Consider the following 19382-nt stretch of genomic DNA (forward strand, 5'->3'; position numbering starts at 1 on the left):
CTCTAGAGGCCTGGTGACTTAACACCTGGAATGAGGATTCCACCATCTTGATGACCTCTGAACCACTGTGCCAGGCTGTAGGATGCAGGACCCAGAGATGCCCTGTTGTCTGGGGATGGACTTCCTGCCAGACCTCGACTCCTTCTCCCCCATAGGACAGGGTTTTGTCCCCTTTGTTTCCAGCACCTGACACAGTCTGAGCATGTAGCAAACATTTGCCAGAACAATGAATGAACATCAGGGCTTGGTGGCCATGTTCCTGTTCCACAGGGTGGCAGAAGTGGAAGGTAAGGGACGAGGGTCTGTCAGCCTGACCTGGCCTCTAGACTTTAAGAACTGACTGCCCTCCATGTATGGAATGGCCAGAGGACTCCCCGATGCCCTCACTCCTGTTCAGAAACACCAAGCCCTGAGGCACAGACCACACTGGCTCCAGTTTAGGACCCAGGATGGGCCTTCTGCTGGGGCTCCAGCCCCTTTCCAGTCACAGAGGGGAGATCACCAGGAGTGACAGTTTATTATTATAAACATCAGGTACAAACAAATGGTACAGAAAGGTCAACAGCCCCTCCTTCCTCTCCAGGCAGGCTCCTGTGAATAAGCAAGAGAACAGAGTAAGGGAGAAACAAGAAAGCTATGGACTGACCCTGGCTGGCCTGAACCATCACCCAACTGCACAGCCCAACTGCTAAAGGTTTGGTCTTCCAGAGGATGCTGGTTCACCTATGCTAAGCTGGACAAAACTTCTTTCTTTCTTTCTTTCTTTTTTTTTAAAATATTTATAGACCTTTATTTTATTCATTTATTTATATGTGGTGCCAAGAATCGAACCCAGTGCCTCACACATGCTAGGCAAGTGCTCTACTACTGAGCCACAACTACAGCCCCTGGACAAAACTTCTTGAGGGCAAAAATGCTAACTGCCTTTCTTGCCTCTGTTTCTCATGCCTAGTACAGTGCTTGGCATATAGTAGGTGCTCAATGAACGAAGATGCAAACAGGATGCAAACAGGCCCCCTAAGGAACTGACATTTACAAGGAGGAAGACAGGTTTAAGGAGATTGAGTGGTTTGCCCAAGGTCACAAAGCTAGCAAACTGCAGAGCCTGGATTTGAATCAAGGTGGCCTGGCTCCCGGGCTGCACTCTGCTCCTTCCATATACTTTATATTCTCATAAGCAGAAAGCACACGGTCACATGAATGACACACATACACAGCATATAAAATATGCTGTGAACCCAGGCTCACAGACAACACATATATACGAAATGTCCATTTACCTACATTGCACACATGCACAAATACACACACAAACACACACACACCAGTGAATGCCCAGTCATTTTCTCAACTGGCCCCTACATCAGGGATGGGCTCACCTAGGGAAGAGTTGTTCCAATCAGCCAGCCCAGGCTTACCCCCAACTTCCAGTCACAGAGGGGAGATCACCAGGAGTGACAGTTTATTATTATAAACATCAGATACAAAAAAATGGTACAGAAAGGTCAACAGCCCCTCCTTCCTCTCCAGGCAGGCTCCTGTGAATAAGCAAGAGAACAGAGTAAGGGAGAAACAAGAAAGCTATGGACTGACCCTGGCTGGCCTGAGCCATCACCCAACTGCACTGCAGTAGACCCTTACCCAGATCTAGGCCTCCCTCCAGGAAGTCAGGTCCAACACAGGGAGAGTACTGCAGTTGACAAAGTCCCGGGGGAATGAGTTGGACATGAAGATGTTGTTCTTGGACACAGTGGTGATGCCTGTGTTATCACAGATGATTCGGGGCAAGGAGATCTTGGCCAGGGCTTCCCGTTGCCTCGTGCTAAACACACCTTTGTTCTCCCACCAAAACCTACATGGGAGCATCCGTGGACATTATGCCTGAGACTGGAGTATCCTGGAGCTGGGAGGGTGTCATCTAGCTTGAATTGCTTCCTAGATGCAAGAGGACCACAGGCGACTCCTCCCTCAAGCCCAGGAGAGCTCTGGGCCCTTGAAAAGTTCAGGGACTTTCAAAATAGGGGTCTCCCATTCACAGAACAGAGTGAAGTTCAGCGGCCTGGCTGCCTTCCCTGCCCCCAGCCCAGCAGCCTCCAGGGACCATTCATACTAGAAGGGGGACAGAGCCCACCCTCCCTCATGAAGTCCTATGCCCAGGGCTGCATCCAGGAGTGAGGGGAAATGGGGACTCCTTTTCTAATATTCCCAAAGGTGCAAATATGGACTAGGCAAGAACTAGACATGAAGATGTCAAGACCATGATGAATTTCGTCTTCACAAAGAGAAGCCATGGGAAAGCTAAGCTGGGACTATCCAATGGTGATTGACATCTCCATAGTTGTACAGAGAAACCCAGAGAAAGAAGTAGGAAGAGTGGCATTTTTTTCTGTCTTCCTTCTTTTGAAATCAGGACTCCAGTTTCCCCCTCCCTGTACCCCTACAGGTTCAGGGCACGTTAGAGATGACCTGGAGGTTCCCTGGGACACAGAGGGAAATCACTGACTATTTGCAGCCCTTAATTTGACAGGAGGAAATTTGGGCCCCTGAGAGGTTCAAAGATAGCCCTGTGGCCACCCAGCCGGCCTGAGTTGTTACAACACCTCCTCACCGATCTCCATCCCGCAGCTTCCTGAACTGGGTACCAATGAGGCAGGCAAGGAGTGGGCCCACGCGGCCGTTGGGTACCAGGGGCTCAGCCACGCCGCCCATCCAGATGTCAATGTTATCGGGTGTGCCGTACTGTGCCATCAGCTTCCTCGCCAGGTCCAAGTTCTTCATGATGGTGCCCAGCTCGCCCACTGTGCTGGGCTGCGGGAGCCCACAGAAGCGCCTCCAGGCATTGTACCCTACATGGGAGAGGGGGCAGTGGGCTGTGGGTAGGTCCCCCTACTGCAAGGTGGGGAGGCACTGGGGACAGCCCAGGAGATTCAGATGTATGCCCTCAGCCCAGAAAAATCACCTTCTCAACACACCAAGGCCACAGACAGAGGGAACCCTGACCCTTGACTCAGGCCAAGAGGGACAGCTGGGCCTCCCCACACCCTCACTGTCTCTCCTTAGCCCTCCCACCCAAAGGTAAACACTAAACTGCCATAACTCCTCCCAGGCCCAAAAGCATGGGCATCTCATTGTCCCCTGGAGCAACCCACTGTGTCTATCTCTGACCCATGAAGGGTGGAGGGTGTCTCAAAGGCTCAGCCGCACAGGCCACCCATAACCCATGCACAGGTTTTGGGTCAGGCTAGTCTGGGTCCAAGTTCCTGATCTGTCACTGATTTGTCTAGAGAACCTAGCCAGGTTCTGAATGTCTCCATGCCTCAGCTTCCTCATCGGTCAAGTGGAAGTAACAATCTCTTCCCCTCTGTTCACGAACAATGGGTCCAGATGAAATGATGGTGGAGACAGATTTTCAGACTGTGGGTTACTGTTGCTGCCACTGCTGCTGCAGGTGGGAGAGTGCAAAGGAGCCTGGGAGAAGCTGGAGTTTGGTCAGAGGGTCCAGGGAGAGGGAGGTGCCTGACCTCAGATGGCTTCCTGAGGACAAAGTGCTGGGGTGGGGGAAGCTCAGAGCATGGGAAGGGCAGGGCCCAGAGTGGGAAAGGGAGCTGCGGGCTACCTGGGCGGTAGTAAGGGGGCTGTGTGTGACCAGGGATACTCCTGCAGCCCCTCACCTGGAAGGCCATGGTCCCTGCTGCGCTGCATGTTCAGAGCAGGCAGGTCCAGCCCGATCCTCATGACCTGCTCAAACAATCGCTCCCGGATCTCATCTACCACAATTTGATTCTGGCGATTCAGCTTGGCAGGGGTGGCCATGAGGCCCCGGAGGATGGGGTCAATGCCACCTGGAGGAAAGAGGAGCAAGGTTGGGGGACTAGGGTTAGCTCAGTACCAAAGATCAGACTGGAGCAGAGCAAGTCCAGGTGGGGTCAGGAGATTGGAGAAAAGGGCCAGCACAGGCAACCACTGAGCAGGTTCTCACTGGGCACTACATGACCCAGGGGCATATACGTCTCAGAGGATTATGCCATTCAGACTTGCAAGGTTGGGATGCATCCAGCCCCTGGCCTCCTGAGTCATAGAGTCTCAACACATAGGAAGGAGCCAGCATTGTCTGAGAACCATCTCCACCCCTACTCTTTACTCTCAGATCTGGAAGCAGAGTCAGCTGCACTGAGAATGGAAGATCAGACTAGATCCCCAAAGAAGGAAAGAACACCCCTTAGCCTAGCTCCCAGCAGCCAAGCCCACCCCATCCCACCCTCAGCTGCCAGCCCCCCTCTGCCGGTCCAGGTTCCACTCACCTTCCAGCACCACCCGCCAACTGGCAAAAAAGACCTTGCTGAGTGGGACGCGGGGGTTGGGCTCCCGGGGCCGGTACTGACTGTCCAGGCGGAACGTGAAGGGTTGGATGAGGGTGTGGCCATAGCGGAAGGCATTGGTGAAGACATTGGAGATGCGCGGGTCCACTGAGTCATTGTAGCAGCGGTACCTGGGTAGGTACTTCCTCATGGCTGCTGGCCCCAGCACCAGGGGCAGGTAATCTCGGTAAGTGATGATCTAAAACAAAATCACTTGGAATGGCCTCTCCTCTCACTCATCCTGCAGTATCCACAAGCTTCAAGCTTGGGGGATCCCTCCTATCTATCTCTGGTCAGTGCACTGAGTCCCACAGTACTGGACACGAACGTGAGTCAGGGCAAGTCCAGGGGGGTCAGGAGACTAGAGAAGAGGACTGCACACATGCAACACTTCAGCGTGGCACTAAGGAGCATAAGCAGAGCTCTACCGTTTGCTGGCTGTGTGACCTTGGGTCACTTTTTTACCTCTCTGAGCCTCAAATGTAAATTGGGGATAAATATACAGAATAATTATACCCTCTGTTTTAGAGGATTAAATAACAAAGAGCTTTGTTAGTCATTGCATTAACTCCCTTGCCCTTGAGTTAGTAACGTCTCCTTTCTCCCATTATCTCATAAATTCCTTGAAAGATAGGGAAATTAAAATGCATGGCCCACAGTAGGGTTCAGTATATAGGTCTGTGGAAAGAAGAAAGGCAGAAAGAAATGAAGGCTTCTCTAGAATAATTTCCCCCAGTGAAAAAGGAAAGGGTGGAATAAGCTCACTTTAGACTCTAGACTCTAGAACTTCCTCCAAAGCTGAAACGAATCCCACATGTGTTCTTAGTGCAAAGCGAATACTTACCCTCAGCATCTGTGATGCTCCCCTTGGGCAGAATCCAGGAGTGTGAGAGTGTGTGTGTGTGTGTGTGTGTGTGTGTGTGTGTGTGTGTGCACGCTCGCTCTTGAGCATGTGCATGCTTCTTGGGTAGAAAAAGGATGGGCACTGGAGCATCAAAAGTTGGGGGAGAGAAGCAGGGATAAACAATGCTCCAGGGATAAACAAGGTCAAGGAGGTTGGGTGGGTGACAAGGGCCAAAAAGAAGAGGAGAGTAGATAAAGAAGCCAAGAGTGACAATGAAACAGAGGAAGAAGGAAATGTCCAGTGAACCGCTGCTGTGCATCAGAGACCCCCCTGGTGAACCCTCCCAACACCATTCCCAGTTCCTCAGCAAAGAAGAAAGCCAGGCAGGAAGTGGGGGAAGGGAAGTGGCCTTTGCCACGCACTTCACATCTGCCAGGTGTCTGCATATAGGTCTGTTAATCCTTATGGCATCATGGATGAAGAAACCAAGAGAGTTAGCAACTTGTCCAAGATCACACAGCTAGGTTGTTGCAGGGGTCCCGAGTCTGGGTGGCGCTCAGGACAGCCTACCTGGACCATGGCCCCCACAATTTTCCGGGCTTCCTGGTAGAGCTTCTCTCCATTCCACTTGGGATTCAGGCCCTTTAGCTGTGTGGCCAGCCGATTGTGCTCTCGAACAAAGAGGGTGTGCATGGAGGTGAGCTCCGGCATCTCACTGGAGCGGGTGTCCCCTTAGGGAGGCAAAAGCCACTGTCATTCCTGAGACCTCCATCCCAGAAAAGATTTGCTCCACTGAAACTCCCTGTCTCCTACTCACCCTCCTTTCCACCCATCTCATCCCACCGGACTGAATTTATACTCCTCTATGGGTCCTCCCCTGATACCCCCATCCACCATAATAGCTTCTTCTCCTGCTTAGGGACACTGCTGGCCAGAGATGCTTATTCCCAGAGGACCTGGGAACCAATACAGGACTGCTCTCCTTGTAACTGAAACTGGAGGTCCTCCAAGACTGGGCCCAAGGCTTGTGCCTTTTCGCATCCTATCCTCCCTCCCAGAACACACATCGACACCGTGCCTGCGACCGAGGGTAAGATCCATGAATGCTGCCTAGTTGGAGTCTACACCTAGGACTCTGTTCAAGAAAACTAAGCAAGACTCCCTGATTCCACTAGTCTGTTCCAAATCTTTCTGGGGGGGGGGGGCGGCGCGTGGCTAAGATCAGGGACATTTCATTAGGAAACAGGGTTCTGCCCTTGCCAACTCTAGAAAGGAAATTCTAGGGGGCAAAGACATTCCTTGAGAGTAGTTTCTCCATCCCATAAGCAGTTAGAGGTGGAGGTGATCCCTGGCTGTTATTCCAGCCCTTGCCTCACTAGCCCAGAAGAGGGTGACCCCTTTCCCCAAGAGAAAAACCACATGGGCACTGACCTTGATTCTCCTCCCAGGGGCCCCGGGAAGAGACCACCAGGAACCATCAGAAGAAGGGAGAAGCAGCCGGAGGAAAAGGCCTCAGCCCACCTTTGGATTTACATTAAAATGCACTGGAAAATTTCTGGGCATGGCCACCATCACTGTCCCAACCCTACCCGAAAAGCCACTAGAACTTTCTGAGCTGGTGAAAACCATCTACCTCTGTGCTGCCCAGTAAGGGAGCCACTAGCCCATGAGGCTACCAAGCACTTGAAATGTGGCCAGTGCACCTGAGAAGCTATTTTTTTTTAATTTCATTGGATTTAAAATAGTTAAAATTAAAATAGCCACATGTGGCTACTGGCATCATATTGGACAGTGGTTCCAGAGGGTGTGGTCACCACTTTGCTCTCTGTCCCTAAGGGTACCAACTCTCTCTTCTAGAGTCCAGAGGGGAAAAGAGAAATAGAGAAAGTGATAGAGGCTCCTTGGACATCCCTGTATTCGCACCTTAGGTTTTGTTTATTTTGCCTTTCTGTCCCCATCCAACTTGTGACCAAGGCAACTAGACAAATAATCCCTAAAGGTGGTGAAGACAGGGTCTCTCACTACGGACCCACCAGCTGCTCACAAACAGGCTCACTGAGGCTCCTGCAGGGAACACCTCCTATGCCACCCCAGAGCTGACCTGCCAGGAAGCAGGGGATGTGCACAGAGCGGTTGGTGAGGAGACAGGGGTCATCATGCAAGTTGTCAAAGGGCAGCAGGGCCCTGCCGTTGTCTTGGAAGCGGGTGTTGACGGCCAGCAGCCCCAGCTGGTTGGTCAGGTTGCGCAGCTTCATGGCCAAAGGGTCCTCGCTACCGTACACCATGCTGGCATCCACAAAGGAGGTGAGTGCGTTGATCTGGTTGCGGATGGTGACGTTGCTCCCAGTACAGGCCGGGCAGGAGCGGAAGAAGGGGATGCAGTCATGTTGGTTCTTGATGCGGGGGTCATTAGGTGGAATCTGCAGCACAGAGAGGCTAGATGGGTTCATGAGGGACAGTGTGAGAGTGACTCTGCCCCTACCCTTGGGACCTCTGGCCCCTGAATCTGCAGGTAGGCCTCAAGGCCCTGGCCGACTCAGTCTGAGGTTCCACCAGCAGAGTGCCTCTGAGGTTCATGGGTGGTCCAGAACGCTGAACTGGGAATGAGGGGCGCCCCCTAAGGGGTAGGCAGTGCCAGTCCTCTGACCCTTCCCCACTAAATCCTCTCCCTCTTCTTCCTCCCCTCTTCTCTGGACTTGCTCCCTACATTCTGTCTTCTCGTCTTTCCCCTACTCTACCTTTCCCTTATCCCTCTCCGTCCCTTCCTCCCTCTCTCTCAGACTCTCTCCTTTCTCTCCTCTTCCCTCCCTATTCAGCATGTGACTCCATGGGGCTTCTCTGGGCCCTGCTCCACCCTAACCACCCAGGCTCTCTGCGATGTGGGGGTGGGTAAGGCCTAGGGGGAGGGGGGAAATCAAAAACGAGACTGGGCACAGGACATCTATGCTGGGAGGTTTGAGGGACACCAGGAGGACCTCATCCCAGAACTCTTTTCCAGCCTCATGAATGGAACAGTAATTCTACCAACAGGAGTCCTGTCAGTCAGGGCGGAGCCACTGCTCTCTCCTTGGCCTGGGGAGTCAGTAAACAAACCAGATGCCCTGGCTGGTGGTCGGTTCTGAGGAGGGGACAGGTCAGAGCCAGGGCAAGCACAGGCTCTGGAGGCACAAGGAAGCAGCACCAGCCTTACTCAGGGGCTGGGGAAAGAAACCTGGACATAGAAGGGAGGTGGCTACTTCTGGGAGCAATGTCCCCTCTTCCACCCAGAGCCAACAGTGGGTGGGAGGAAGGCAGCACCTTGAGCGGGAAGCAGGGTGGCTGCTGCAGGCAGCTGGTCTCACAGTTGAGGCCAGTAAGGAAGGAGGCCCGAGCTGCAGGCTCTGGGGTGAAGTCGAGGTCGTGGTCCAGCAACTGACCCCACTGCATGAACATAAGCGACCGCTGCTGGTCTGGGGTCAGCTGCTCCGTGGGGAAGCGCACGATGGCGTTGGAGACCGCGCGAGCCTGCGGGACACGGGGCGTTAGGGGGCTCCGCACCGAGCTGGGCCTCCCCCTCTGCCCGCCAGGTGCTCACCAGGGGCACTGGGAAGCCAGCGCGCTTGACACCTGGCGTCCAGCCGAAGGGTAGTGAGAAGCCGTCCTCATACTCTGCTGGCAGCCAGCGCGCAAAGGCGCGGTTGGAGGCCCCCAGCGTGGGGCTGCGTCTGCGGAGGAGCACAGGGCTGCTAAAGGGCGTCGCCCCACTGGTCTGACCCAACCCTCCCCGAGTCCCCGCCCTGGGGTTGCACCTATTGTTGCACTGCCCGGTGATGGTGCGATATGTGTCCTGCTCGGGGCAAGTCACCCTCACATCCTGGTAGGCACAGCCACTCGACTTAGACAGCAGATTCAGTTGAGCAGGTGTCAGCACATCTGCACAGAAGAAGCAGGATGAGGAAGCTGAACCCTGCCCCCATTTCCTATTCTGAGGCGGATGAGACCTGGAGACCCTAGTGGGGCACAGGCTGAGAAGTGAAGGGGATGCTAGGACGCCTCTGAGACTCCCTGGAGGGAGGAGTTGTGGGGATCACAGGTCCTGGCTGGGGTTACTAGGAGAGATTCTTAATGGAGCAGGGGTCTGAGGTGAGAGAGGTTGCAGTACCAGTGACATTGAAAGGCCCTGGCCACAGGGTCTGAAGCTTCCTCTTCAACAGGTCTAGAGCCACATGCAGATAGTCTGCAGCCCTCACGGCGGTCCTGGTGCCTGCTACTGGCTGCTTGAAGTAGGATAAGAGTTCCATGGGGCTGGCCGAGCCACTCTGAAGCCTCTGCTTGATGCTGCATGAGAAAGGTGGGCCAGAGAAGGGGTGCAGAGACCCTCAGCAGAGCCCATACCCAGGGGTGGACACACAGGACAATGCAGATAGACTTGCAGATGGGAAGAGATTTCTTTTCATAAAAATGATATGGACGTGGGTGTCCAGACAGTAACAAGTCCATGGGAAGGGTGGCTTTGAAGATGTTCTTGCACCCAGAGACACAAGGACAGACAGAAAGCCCAATTCCCCCCACAAACTCCCCCACCTCCCTGCACAAACTCCTGCCGCTCCCCCACTTCTCTGAATGGCCTGGGAGAGCTTTGCTCAGAGCTGAGCAGTGCCCAGCACCCCCACCTTTCCCGCCGCTCCTTGTAGGCTCTGTCCACAAGCCGCTTGGCCTCCTCCATGCAGGTCAGCACCATTGAGGTCTCCACCTCTCCCAGGAGGACTGACCAGAGCAAGGATCACAAAGTCAGGAATGCGCCCCGGCCTCAGAACCTGGGAGGCCTGCGCTGAGAAAAAGGAGTCCCTGGGACTCGCCCCTGGCACACCTTACCCTTCTTTTTGAACTGTTACCTGAAGTGGCACCATCAGAGGCTTGGGGCATGACCAGAGTGGCCAGGAGCCCTGCTAGGGCCAAGGGCAGCTTCATCTCTGCAATGAGACCCCCAACCCAGTAAGAGGCCCACCTTGCCTCCCAGGCCCCTTGCTCCCACTTTCACACTCCAGCCCCACCTCAAAGGGCCTGGTATGGGCAAAGCCAGGCTCCTTTGAGGGAGGGCCTACAGCGCCCTCACCCCCTTGCCAGCTGTGGTCACCAGCCCCCAAGGATCTCAACTCCACAGCTGACCTGACATTGGTAATCCCTCTCTGTGAATCTTGGCCTTTATGGTCTCTAACCTAGGGGCGGGGCGGGGCAGAGGGAGGTCTGTCCCAAAAGACTGAACTCTCTCCTCCCCCATTGGGGTGGGTGCACAGAGGCCCTTGAAATGGGGAAGAAGAGCAAAAGAATGAACCAGAGTTGCCCTAGATTTTTTTTCCCTGGAGTGTCAGGGTGAAACACAGAGCCTCACACGTGTCAGGCAAGTACTGTATCACCGAACTACACACCCAGCCCTCTTTTACATTTTATTTTAGGATAGGCTCTTGCTAAGTTTCCCAGGCTGGCTTCGAACTTGTGATTCTTCTGCCTCAGCTTCACTAGCAGCTGGAATACAGGTGTCGGCCACGTGGCTGGGCTGCACCCAGTTCTTGAACTTAGCATCCTCATTCCAGAATTTCTCAGCTCCCTAACCTCATGCCTACACCACAGCTGTCCCAGAGGGTAACTGACAACTAAACCCTCCAAAATTCTGCTTAAACTGAGTATACAGGATTCCTTGGAAAGAAACAAAAGTCAGGAACAGCAGCCTAAGGAATTATAGAGGATGCAGTGGCCCCAAGGGAGGGTGAAGGGCAGCCTGGAGAGATGCTGACCAAATCAGCCTCAGAGGGCCACTGCCACCTCAACAGTCACCTGGCCTTGCTGCCAGCCTGGTAGGCAGCCACCAGTTCTTGGTGGGACCAAGGGGACAGGAAGTCTGACAAGAGACCGTTGGGTTTCACCAGAAGAACTCTGGGGGCTACAGGCTCAGAACCAAGGTAACTTCCTCTATCCCTCTTCCCTCCCCTTCCTTCTTGGTTTATGGTAGGGGGCTGTCTCCAACACTCCGGCCATCTGCTCCTGGATTTCAGGAACCAGGGGAGAGTAATCTAATTTTGGTTAGTGGGTCAGATGGATGACACAGCCAGAGGCTCTCTGGGACAAGATCAGTGCAGTTGGGAGGAACTGGGTTAATGTTTCAAGATCATTCCAGAATAGAGGAGGGGGGAGTTTCTCCCTTGAGAAAGGCTGGCAGAGGGGCTGCCATTCTCAGGCAGTAAGAGTACCTATAACTTCTGTCTGTTTGTCCACCTCCTGGGGACTGAGCTCCTGCCAGCCATGGCCCCCGTGTCCTGTTCTGGTCTGTCCATGCCTCCTGCTTTCAGCCACCTTCCTGCTGTTTACTCTTCTTCTGGGACCAGACAACATCTTGAACAAGGAACAAGGGACAACAAACCCAGAACACCTTCCCAAAATATCCAAGGATTCTGTCACCTGCCCAGAAACTGAGCCCAAGATTCATGAGGGAAGAGGCCAATTTTCCGGTCTCGCTCCACCAGTGATTTTTTTTTTTTTAAATATATATAACTTGGTCAAGTGGTTCTTTGTGAATCAGGTTCTAGAATTCTATCAGACCTTGGAAATACTTTTTTTATGCCTGCAAGTAATATATTTTCTTCTTCTTTTTCTTTTTCTTTTTTTTTTTTTTTTTTCTTTTTGGTACCAGGGATCGATCAAACCCAAGGATGCTTAACCACTGAACCATATCTTCAGCCCTTTTTTATACTTTATTTAGAGACAGGGTCTTGCTGAGTTGCTTAGTTGCTTAGGGCTTGGGCTTAATTGTTGAGGCTGGCTTTGAACTCCCTATCCTCCTGCCTCAGCCTACCAAGTCACTTAGATTATAAAGGCGTGGCTACAAGTAATATATTTTCATGGATCAGAAGTTAGAGAACACAAATCAGCAAAAAGTAAAAATAAGTTGAATTTACTTATAACCAGGTAAGAGTGTGGGCCATTTTCTTTCAAGATTTTTATTGTTTTTCACATAAATAAGCCATAGGAAGGAAAATAATTTCCCATAATCCTACCACTCACCAATACCCTGCTTAGTAATTCAACATCTCATGTGTAGATATAATATATATTTTAAACAGTGATAAGAACAACTTTAAATATTATTTTGCAACCTACTTTTAGTACTTAACAAATTTAGCCTGAACACCTCCATCAATAAACACAGGTATGTAGCTGTGTGTGGTGACCTACACCTGTAATCCCACTGACTAGGAAGGATGAGGCAAGAAGATCACAAAGTTTGAGGCCAGCCTGAATAACTTAGCGAGACCCTGTAAAAATGAAAAGATCTACTCAGTGGTACAGCACCCCTCAGTTCACTCCCTAGTACTTATTGAAAAATTGCAGGTTTACTTCATTTTTATTTCTGCATATATTTGGGTGGGACTTTTTCCCCATATTTTTATTGGCACATTATAATTATAACAATGGGATTCATTGTTATACATTCATATATGCACACAACAAAAATATATAATTTGGTCGATATCATTCCCAGGGTCTACATATTTTATATGATTTATTAATTAAACCTACCTTGCATGAGCCAGGTACTGTGTTGAGCAATGGGTATATTCCACTGAGCAAAGCACAACCTGTCCTCAATGAACTCACAGGGAGAAGAAAAATGGAAAACAAATGGCACCAATGAGCTTGTGCAAGGTCCTTAAGAAATGTCAGAGCACCTGGATCAGCCAGCAGGGTGGCCTGTAATCCCAACTACTCTGGAGGCTGAGGCAGGAGGACCACAAGTTCAAGGCCTACCTGGGTAACTTAGTGAGGCCCTGTCTCAAAATTTAAAAATACACACACACACACATACACATGCGCGCGCACACACACGCACACACACGGCGGGGGGGACACGACAACAACAAAACCCACTTAGATCAATCCGGGGAAACAAGGAAGTCGTCCTTGAAGAGTTGCTGCTTAAGACTGTTTCAAAGCTGACCAAGTTGAGCTGAAGAAATAGCTCGTTTTAGAGAGTGCTTGCCTAGCATGCCCAAGGGCCAAGGTTCGAATCCCCTGCCCCTCAGGGGAGGAGGAAAAAAAAAAAAAATCTGACCAAGTGGACCCTGGTTGGGAAGGACATTCTGAGTCTGGAGAATGACCTAGCACAGGACTAGACACAAGGGGGCTTCTTTCAGACTGTTCTACCTCCAGGGCAAGGAGCAGGCAGGATGAGGCTGGGGAGGTAGGCAGAGACCCAGCACACTCGATGACCTACTGAGAAGTTCCTGTCCTGAAGGACCTGGAGGCTGGAGATGCTCTGAGACTTTAAAAAATGTTTGCAACCAGTTAATAAGGACCCAACTGTGGTCCCTGCAAGGCCAGCAGTCTCCCCTGTCGCACCTCTGTTGATCCCTCACCGAGGGCCTATTTGTCTGGCCCAGTTGTGTTTGAGACTTGAAGACTTCTCAGCATGAAGAGCAAGCAGGAAATACTGCTCCCAGGAAAGAGGTCCCAAGCAAGCTTGTGCCATCAGTCACATTCCAGCTCCCACCCTGGGGATGGCCTCTGAGGGCACTGCAGGAACCGCTACATCTCAAGACTTGCATCACTGGAGGGAGCCCCCAGCCAAGTGCACCCACACTTTGCCCTCCCTGCTCTCCACTCAGCTCTCCCAAACAGCCCCCACCCAGGGGTTAGATCAACTGCCAGTGGGATAACGGGCCCTCGAGCTCGTTCTTTCTTAATGCTGTTTAGGAAACAATTCAGTTGCGATTACGCCAGATTTCCTCTGTGTGTGTGTGTGTGTGTGTGTGTGTGTCACACACATGTGGCTGGAGAGAAGAAGGCACTTCCAGAAGGCTGTGGAAGTTGAGGAGGAGACAGAACAGTGACTACTCAGACACCCCAATTGCTTGTCTCTCTTTAAAATCTTTTTCAAATTAATTTTGAGTTCTGCAGTCAATGAATATTGAACAAGATGTAAAATTACAGATCAGATTAGAGCTCCCTTTAAATTAGGTTACTGTATCATCCCCAATTCCAATCCCCTCGTCCCCTCTTTAGACATAAACACCATTGTCATTTTGGGGTCTGTCCTTCCCAAACCTTTTGCTTTCTATTTATTCCCATGTCTGGACCTGTGGGATATATTCTGCTTCCTTTCTTTTTCCATAAATTGTATCACAGTTTGTCGAGGGCTGGGGATATAGCTCAGTTGATAGAGTGCTTGCCTCACATTTTGTTTATTGTTCTGCCATGTGCTTCTTTCACTCAACAATACATCTTGCAGATGTATTGTGAACTACTTACAGAACACTCTCACTTTTTAACAGTTACATAATGTTCTTTAGTTGGGCTCTCCCTCCATTATGTTATCGTGTCTCTCTTAATGAAAGTTGACATTTTTCTATATTTTTTTAACTACTAAAAGCAATGCAGCAGGAAGCCTCCTTGCCCATACACATACGCAAGTGCTCTCCAGGGTAAAAATTGGAAAGTAAGCCACAGGTTTTGTGCATTTCAAATTTGAATAGCTAGATATTGTCAAACTGTCCTCCAAACTTTGTAAAAATCCCATGGGCAAAGAAAGGGATTACAGAATTTGCCCAATTCTTAATTTTTATTTCTTTGACTAAAAATTAGGTTGAGAGTTTTTGTTTGTTTGTTTTGTTTTTGTTTCTTGGTGGTGCTGGGGATTGAACCCAGGGCCTTGCGCATGCGAGGCAAGCACTCAACCAACTGAGCTATTTCCCCAGCCCCAGAGCCCTTTTTTTATTTTTAATTTTTGAGACAGGGACTTGCTAAATTGCCCAAGCTGGCCTTGAACTTGTGATCCTACTGTCTCAACCTCCCAAATGGCTGAAATTACAGTCATGTACCACCATGTCTAGCTTAGGTGTTATTTTATTTTATTACAACTATGGAACGTCCCAGTTTTTTGTCCATTATCTGGTTTTGTCTGTTTTTCTATTGAAGTATCACTCTTTTTATGGATCTGTTAAAGTTATATTTTAGATAAACACTAATCTTTTAGTTTTCATGTATGTTGTAAATATTTTCTTTAGTCTATCACTTTCCATTTTTTTAATAGTGTATTAATTTTGAGGTGGTCAAACATCAATGTTTTTCTTCATGGATTTTACTTTTTGTATTTCTTTAAGGGGATCTTCCCTTCTTCAAGATCATGAACCTTCTCCAGCATATTCTTACAAAACCTTAATACTTTAATTTTTTCTTTTAAATTTTTTCTTAGTTGTAGATGGACATAGTACCTTTGTTTTATAATTTTTTTTTTATGTGGTGTTGAGGATTGAACCCAGTGCCTCACATGTGCTAGGCAAACACTCTACCACTAAGCCACAACTCCAGCCCCTAATTTTTTTACATTCAGTTTGCTATTCCATCTGGAACTTTCTCTGTGTGTGAATAGTGTAAGGTAGGTAGCTACCTTAATTTCTTTTCCCAAATAGAAAACCAATTGTCCAATGCCTCTAAATGAATAATCCATCATTTTCTCACTGACTTGAGACCCTACTTTTGTTACCTACCTTAAACTGCTATTTCTAGATTATTCTAGCCTACCAATCTACTAATTTATTTACCTACTTCTGGATAGTGTAATTTCTATAATTTTCTAATATGTTTTGATTTCTGGTAAGCTAAATTCTCCTTTCTCATACTTTTTCAAAAGAATCTTCAACATTCAAACATATTTATTCTTTCTTAAGAATTGTTGAATGCCTAGTTCCATGACAAATCTTTTTGAGGTTTTTATTGATATTGCATTCAATTTATACATGAATTTGGTAACAGTTGACGTCTGTATGATATTGTTTTCCCATCCACGCATATTCATTCATTCAACTTATGTTTACTGAGCACCTACTATCTGCTAGCACTGTTCTGGGTAGTGGGGATACAGTAAATAAATAAAACTTGATCTCATAGAGTTTATATATTTGAGTAATATACTGTATAATTCCATTTATTGGTCTTCTTTTATATTCTTCATTAGAATGTTATTATTTTACTCATTAAGAGCTTGCTTATTTCTTGTTAGGTTTGTTCCTAAGTACTTCCTTTTTGAAGAAAGCATATAAATTTAGTTACTAAGTATTCTCTACAGAATTTGTAAAATCTTGTATTTTTTTTCCTTAAAAGTATTCAAGTTAAGGGCTGGGGTTGTGGCTCAGTGGTAGAGTGTTTGCCTGGCATGTGTGAGGCACTGGGCTTGATCCTCAGCACAACATAAAAATAAATAAAGGTATTTTTTCCCATCTACAACTAAAAATATTTTTAAAGTATTCAAGTTAAGTATTTTAAAGAAAAATTCAATATGATTCTTTGTTTTAGTTCTCTTTAGATAGTAGATTCATTGATTTGAAAAACACTGGACATTTCTAACCACCATTCTAGACAGGTTACACTCTCCATTTAATGAAGGCGTATTTTTTTAAGAGAGTGACTACTCAAAACATTGTTAGTTTTGAACAATAGTTTTCAAGTTTGTTTAAGGTAGTATTGTAAAAGCTCAGTTAAATTCCATAATTATAAATGTTTAGTTTATTCTTTATGCTCGTGGTTATTGGGCATGGATGGCCAATGGTAAGCTTCCAAGAGTCAAACTTATACAAGAGCACTAAATATCAGAAACATTAGGGCTGGGGCAGGGTTCAGTGGTAGCACGGTCACCAAGGCACTGGGTTCAATCCTCAGTGCCACATAAAAATAAATAAATAAAATAAAAGTATAGAAACATTAAACTCAAACTAAAATTGCCTGGATGTTTTGCTCAGTGGTTAGAGCACTTGCCTAACATGCACAAGGCCCTGGGTTCAATCCCCAGCACTGAAAAAACATTTTTTTAACAGTTTATCAATCAAATCAGTTAAAATGAAAAGATTGATCATTCCAGTGCTCATCAGGATGGGGGGGGGTGTAAATTGACCCCATATCATGAGGTGACAATTTGGAATGTCAGTCAAACTCCAAAATGCTCTGGCTCAGCAATTCTACTTCCAGGTAGTAATTTATCCTTTGGATGCATTCTTAGGAAAGTATAAAGATACCTGCACAAGTGTGCTCATTTCAGCCTCATTTGCAATAACCAGAGGACTGGAAACAAGCCAAATGCCCACCAAAACTGTTTTGTTACATAGTGGTGTTTTATGCAGTCTTTAAAAATAATGAGGGAACTATATTTGTAGTAAAATGGAAAGAAATGTTGCCAAAGGAAAAGACTTACTCACATTCTATACAGAGAGTTGCAATTTATACAAAACACTAACAGGCCTGCATGTGCATACACACAGTATTTCAATATGCATAGAAAATTCTGGGAGAAGGCAAGAAGGCCTATAAAAATCCAGTACCTGTGGGGAATGAATGGAAAAAGCTGAGGAAGAAAGGCTTTTGCTTTGTACCTGGTGCCCTTCTGCTCAAAACTTTTACAAGCAAAATATGAAAATTTTCTCATGAAACAATTGATAATCTCTCTCTCCACCTCAGCCCCCCAAAGTAGCAAACTTTGATTTTAGTCGATGATTTTGAATTATTTTTATATTGTTTTATTTTCCCCCACGCATGCTAAGCAAGTGCTCTACCACTGAGACACACCCCCAGCCCACATTGGTTTCTTAACATGAAGCCAAACATTAACACAGACTGAAATGATGGCAGTGACCTACATGGCATTGAGGAGCAAGCACGTCCCCTGTGGGAGGTGTGGGTTGTGTGACTAATGATTTGGTTAAGTATAAAATTAAAGTTCCAGTTTCTTCCTATTCAGTACTGGGGCGATATTACTCAGTTATCTTTATGCACCAAGCACTGCTGGTAAATTCTGCTACCAGGAGACTTCTGGCTCTTGAAAATTCACCACTATTTCAAGCAGAGCAGAATTAACATGGGTTGCAGGATCCATCAGCCCAGTCTGGCCACAGGAATGCCACAGAAGTGAACTGAGAGTGAAATTGAAGAACAAAAAATAACAAGAGCTGTGGGAAATCCCTTGGGAGAGAGAGGATCACAAGTAAGACAGTCTGGGCAACTTAGCAAGACCCTGTCTCAAAAATTAAAAAAATAAAATAAAATAAAAAGGGATGGGAATGTGGTAGAGCACCCCTGGGCTGAATCCCCAGTACCAAAAAAAAAAAAAAAAAAAAAAAAAAAAAAAACCTGGTAAATATATATCTACTTCCACGCGTGTGTGTGCGTGTGTGTGCGTGTGTGTGCGTGTGTGTGTGTGTGTGTGTGTGTGTGTGTGTGTATGAATGCTTTCTCCTAAAATCAGAAATAAGGCAAGGACATCTGTTTCTGCCATTTCTATTCAACATTGTACTATAGGCAATGCGTTGAGACAAGGAAAAGAAATTATAGGTATAGAATTTGAAAGGAAGAAGTAAAATATGATCATATATGCAGAAAATTCTAAAGAATATTTTTAAAAGCTACTAGAACTTTTAAGTGAGTTTAGCAAGATCACAATATACAAGGTCAAAATAGCAGTTGTGTTTCTATATAACAGAACAATCAGAAATTGAAAATAATATTACCACTTACAATAGCATCAAAATTATAAAATACTTAGGGATAAATCTGACAAAAGATGCATATTATCTGTGTTGAAAACTGCAACAAATTGCTAAGAGAAATTAAGGATCTTCAATAAATTGAATAATGTACTTTGTTTATAGATCAGAAGACTCAACATTGCAAAATTGTTGATTCTTCCCTAGTTAATGTACAAATTCAATGCAACCTCAGTTAAAATCCTAGGAAAAAAGAAGTTCCAGCCAGGTGCTGTGTCACATGCCCATAATCCCAGTGACTTGGGAGGCAGAGCCAGAAGAATCACAAGTCACAAGTTTGCCAGCCAGGTGCTGTGTCACATGCCCATAATCCCAGTGACTTGGGAGGCAGAGCCAGAAGAATCACAAGTCACAAGTTTGAGGCACCAGCCTCAGCAATTTAGAGAGAACTTGTCTCAAAATAAAAAAGGGTGGAGATGTGACTTGGTGGTAGAGTGCCCCTGGGTTCAATCCCCAGTACTGAAAAAAATTTTTCATTTCCAGGTAAGATGGAATATGCGTAAGAACACTCTCTCAGTGAATGCAGCTATAAACCCTGCACAGAAAGCCAGAGCAACTACATGAAGACTGAAATCTCTTGTTTCAAAGTGCAGAAATTCCCCATTTCTCTCTCCCCCA

General features: G+C 47.7%; 1 protein-coding gene across 1 annotated transcript; it reads right to left on the bottom strand.

Moving 5' to 3' along the window:
• Positions 1 to 533: 533 nt before the first annotated feature.
• Positions 534 to 10379, bottom strand: MPO (myeloperoxidase). The gene is made up of 14 exons (XM_079131389.1): positions 10351 to 10379; positions 10077 to 10154; positions 9855 to 9948; positions 9344 to 9519; positions 8991 to 9114; positions 8777 to 8906; positions 8500 to 8706; positions 7304 to 7622; positions 5773 to 5933; positions 4302 to 4557; positions 3672 to 3842; positions 2609 to 2846; positions 1642 to 1852; positions 534 to 591 (listed from the first exon to the last, which is right to left on the bottom strand). The coding sequence occupies exons 1-13, from the start codon at positions 10355 to 10357 to the stop codon at positions 1648 to 1650; spliced, it is 2166 nt and encodes a 721-aa protein (XP_078987515.1). The 5' UTR covers positions 10358 to 10379; the 3' UTR covers positions 534 to 591; positions 1642 to 1647.
• Positions 10380 to 19382: the final 9003 nt, after the last annotated feature.

This window comes from Sciurus vulgaris, assembly GCF_902686455.1.
Source record: "Sciurus vulgaris genome assembly, chromosome: 3".
Taxonomy (NCBI): Eukaryota; Metazoa; Chordata; class Mammalia; order Rodentia; family Sciuridae; genus Sciurus; species Sciurus vulgaris.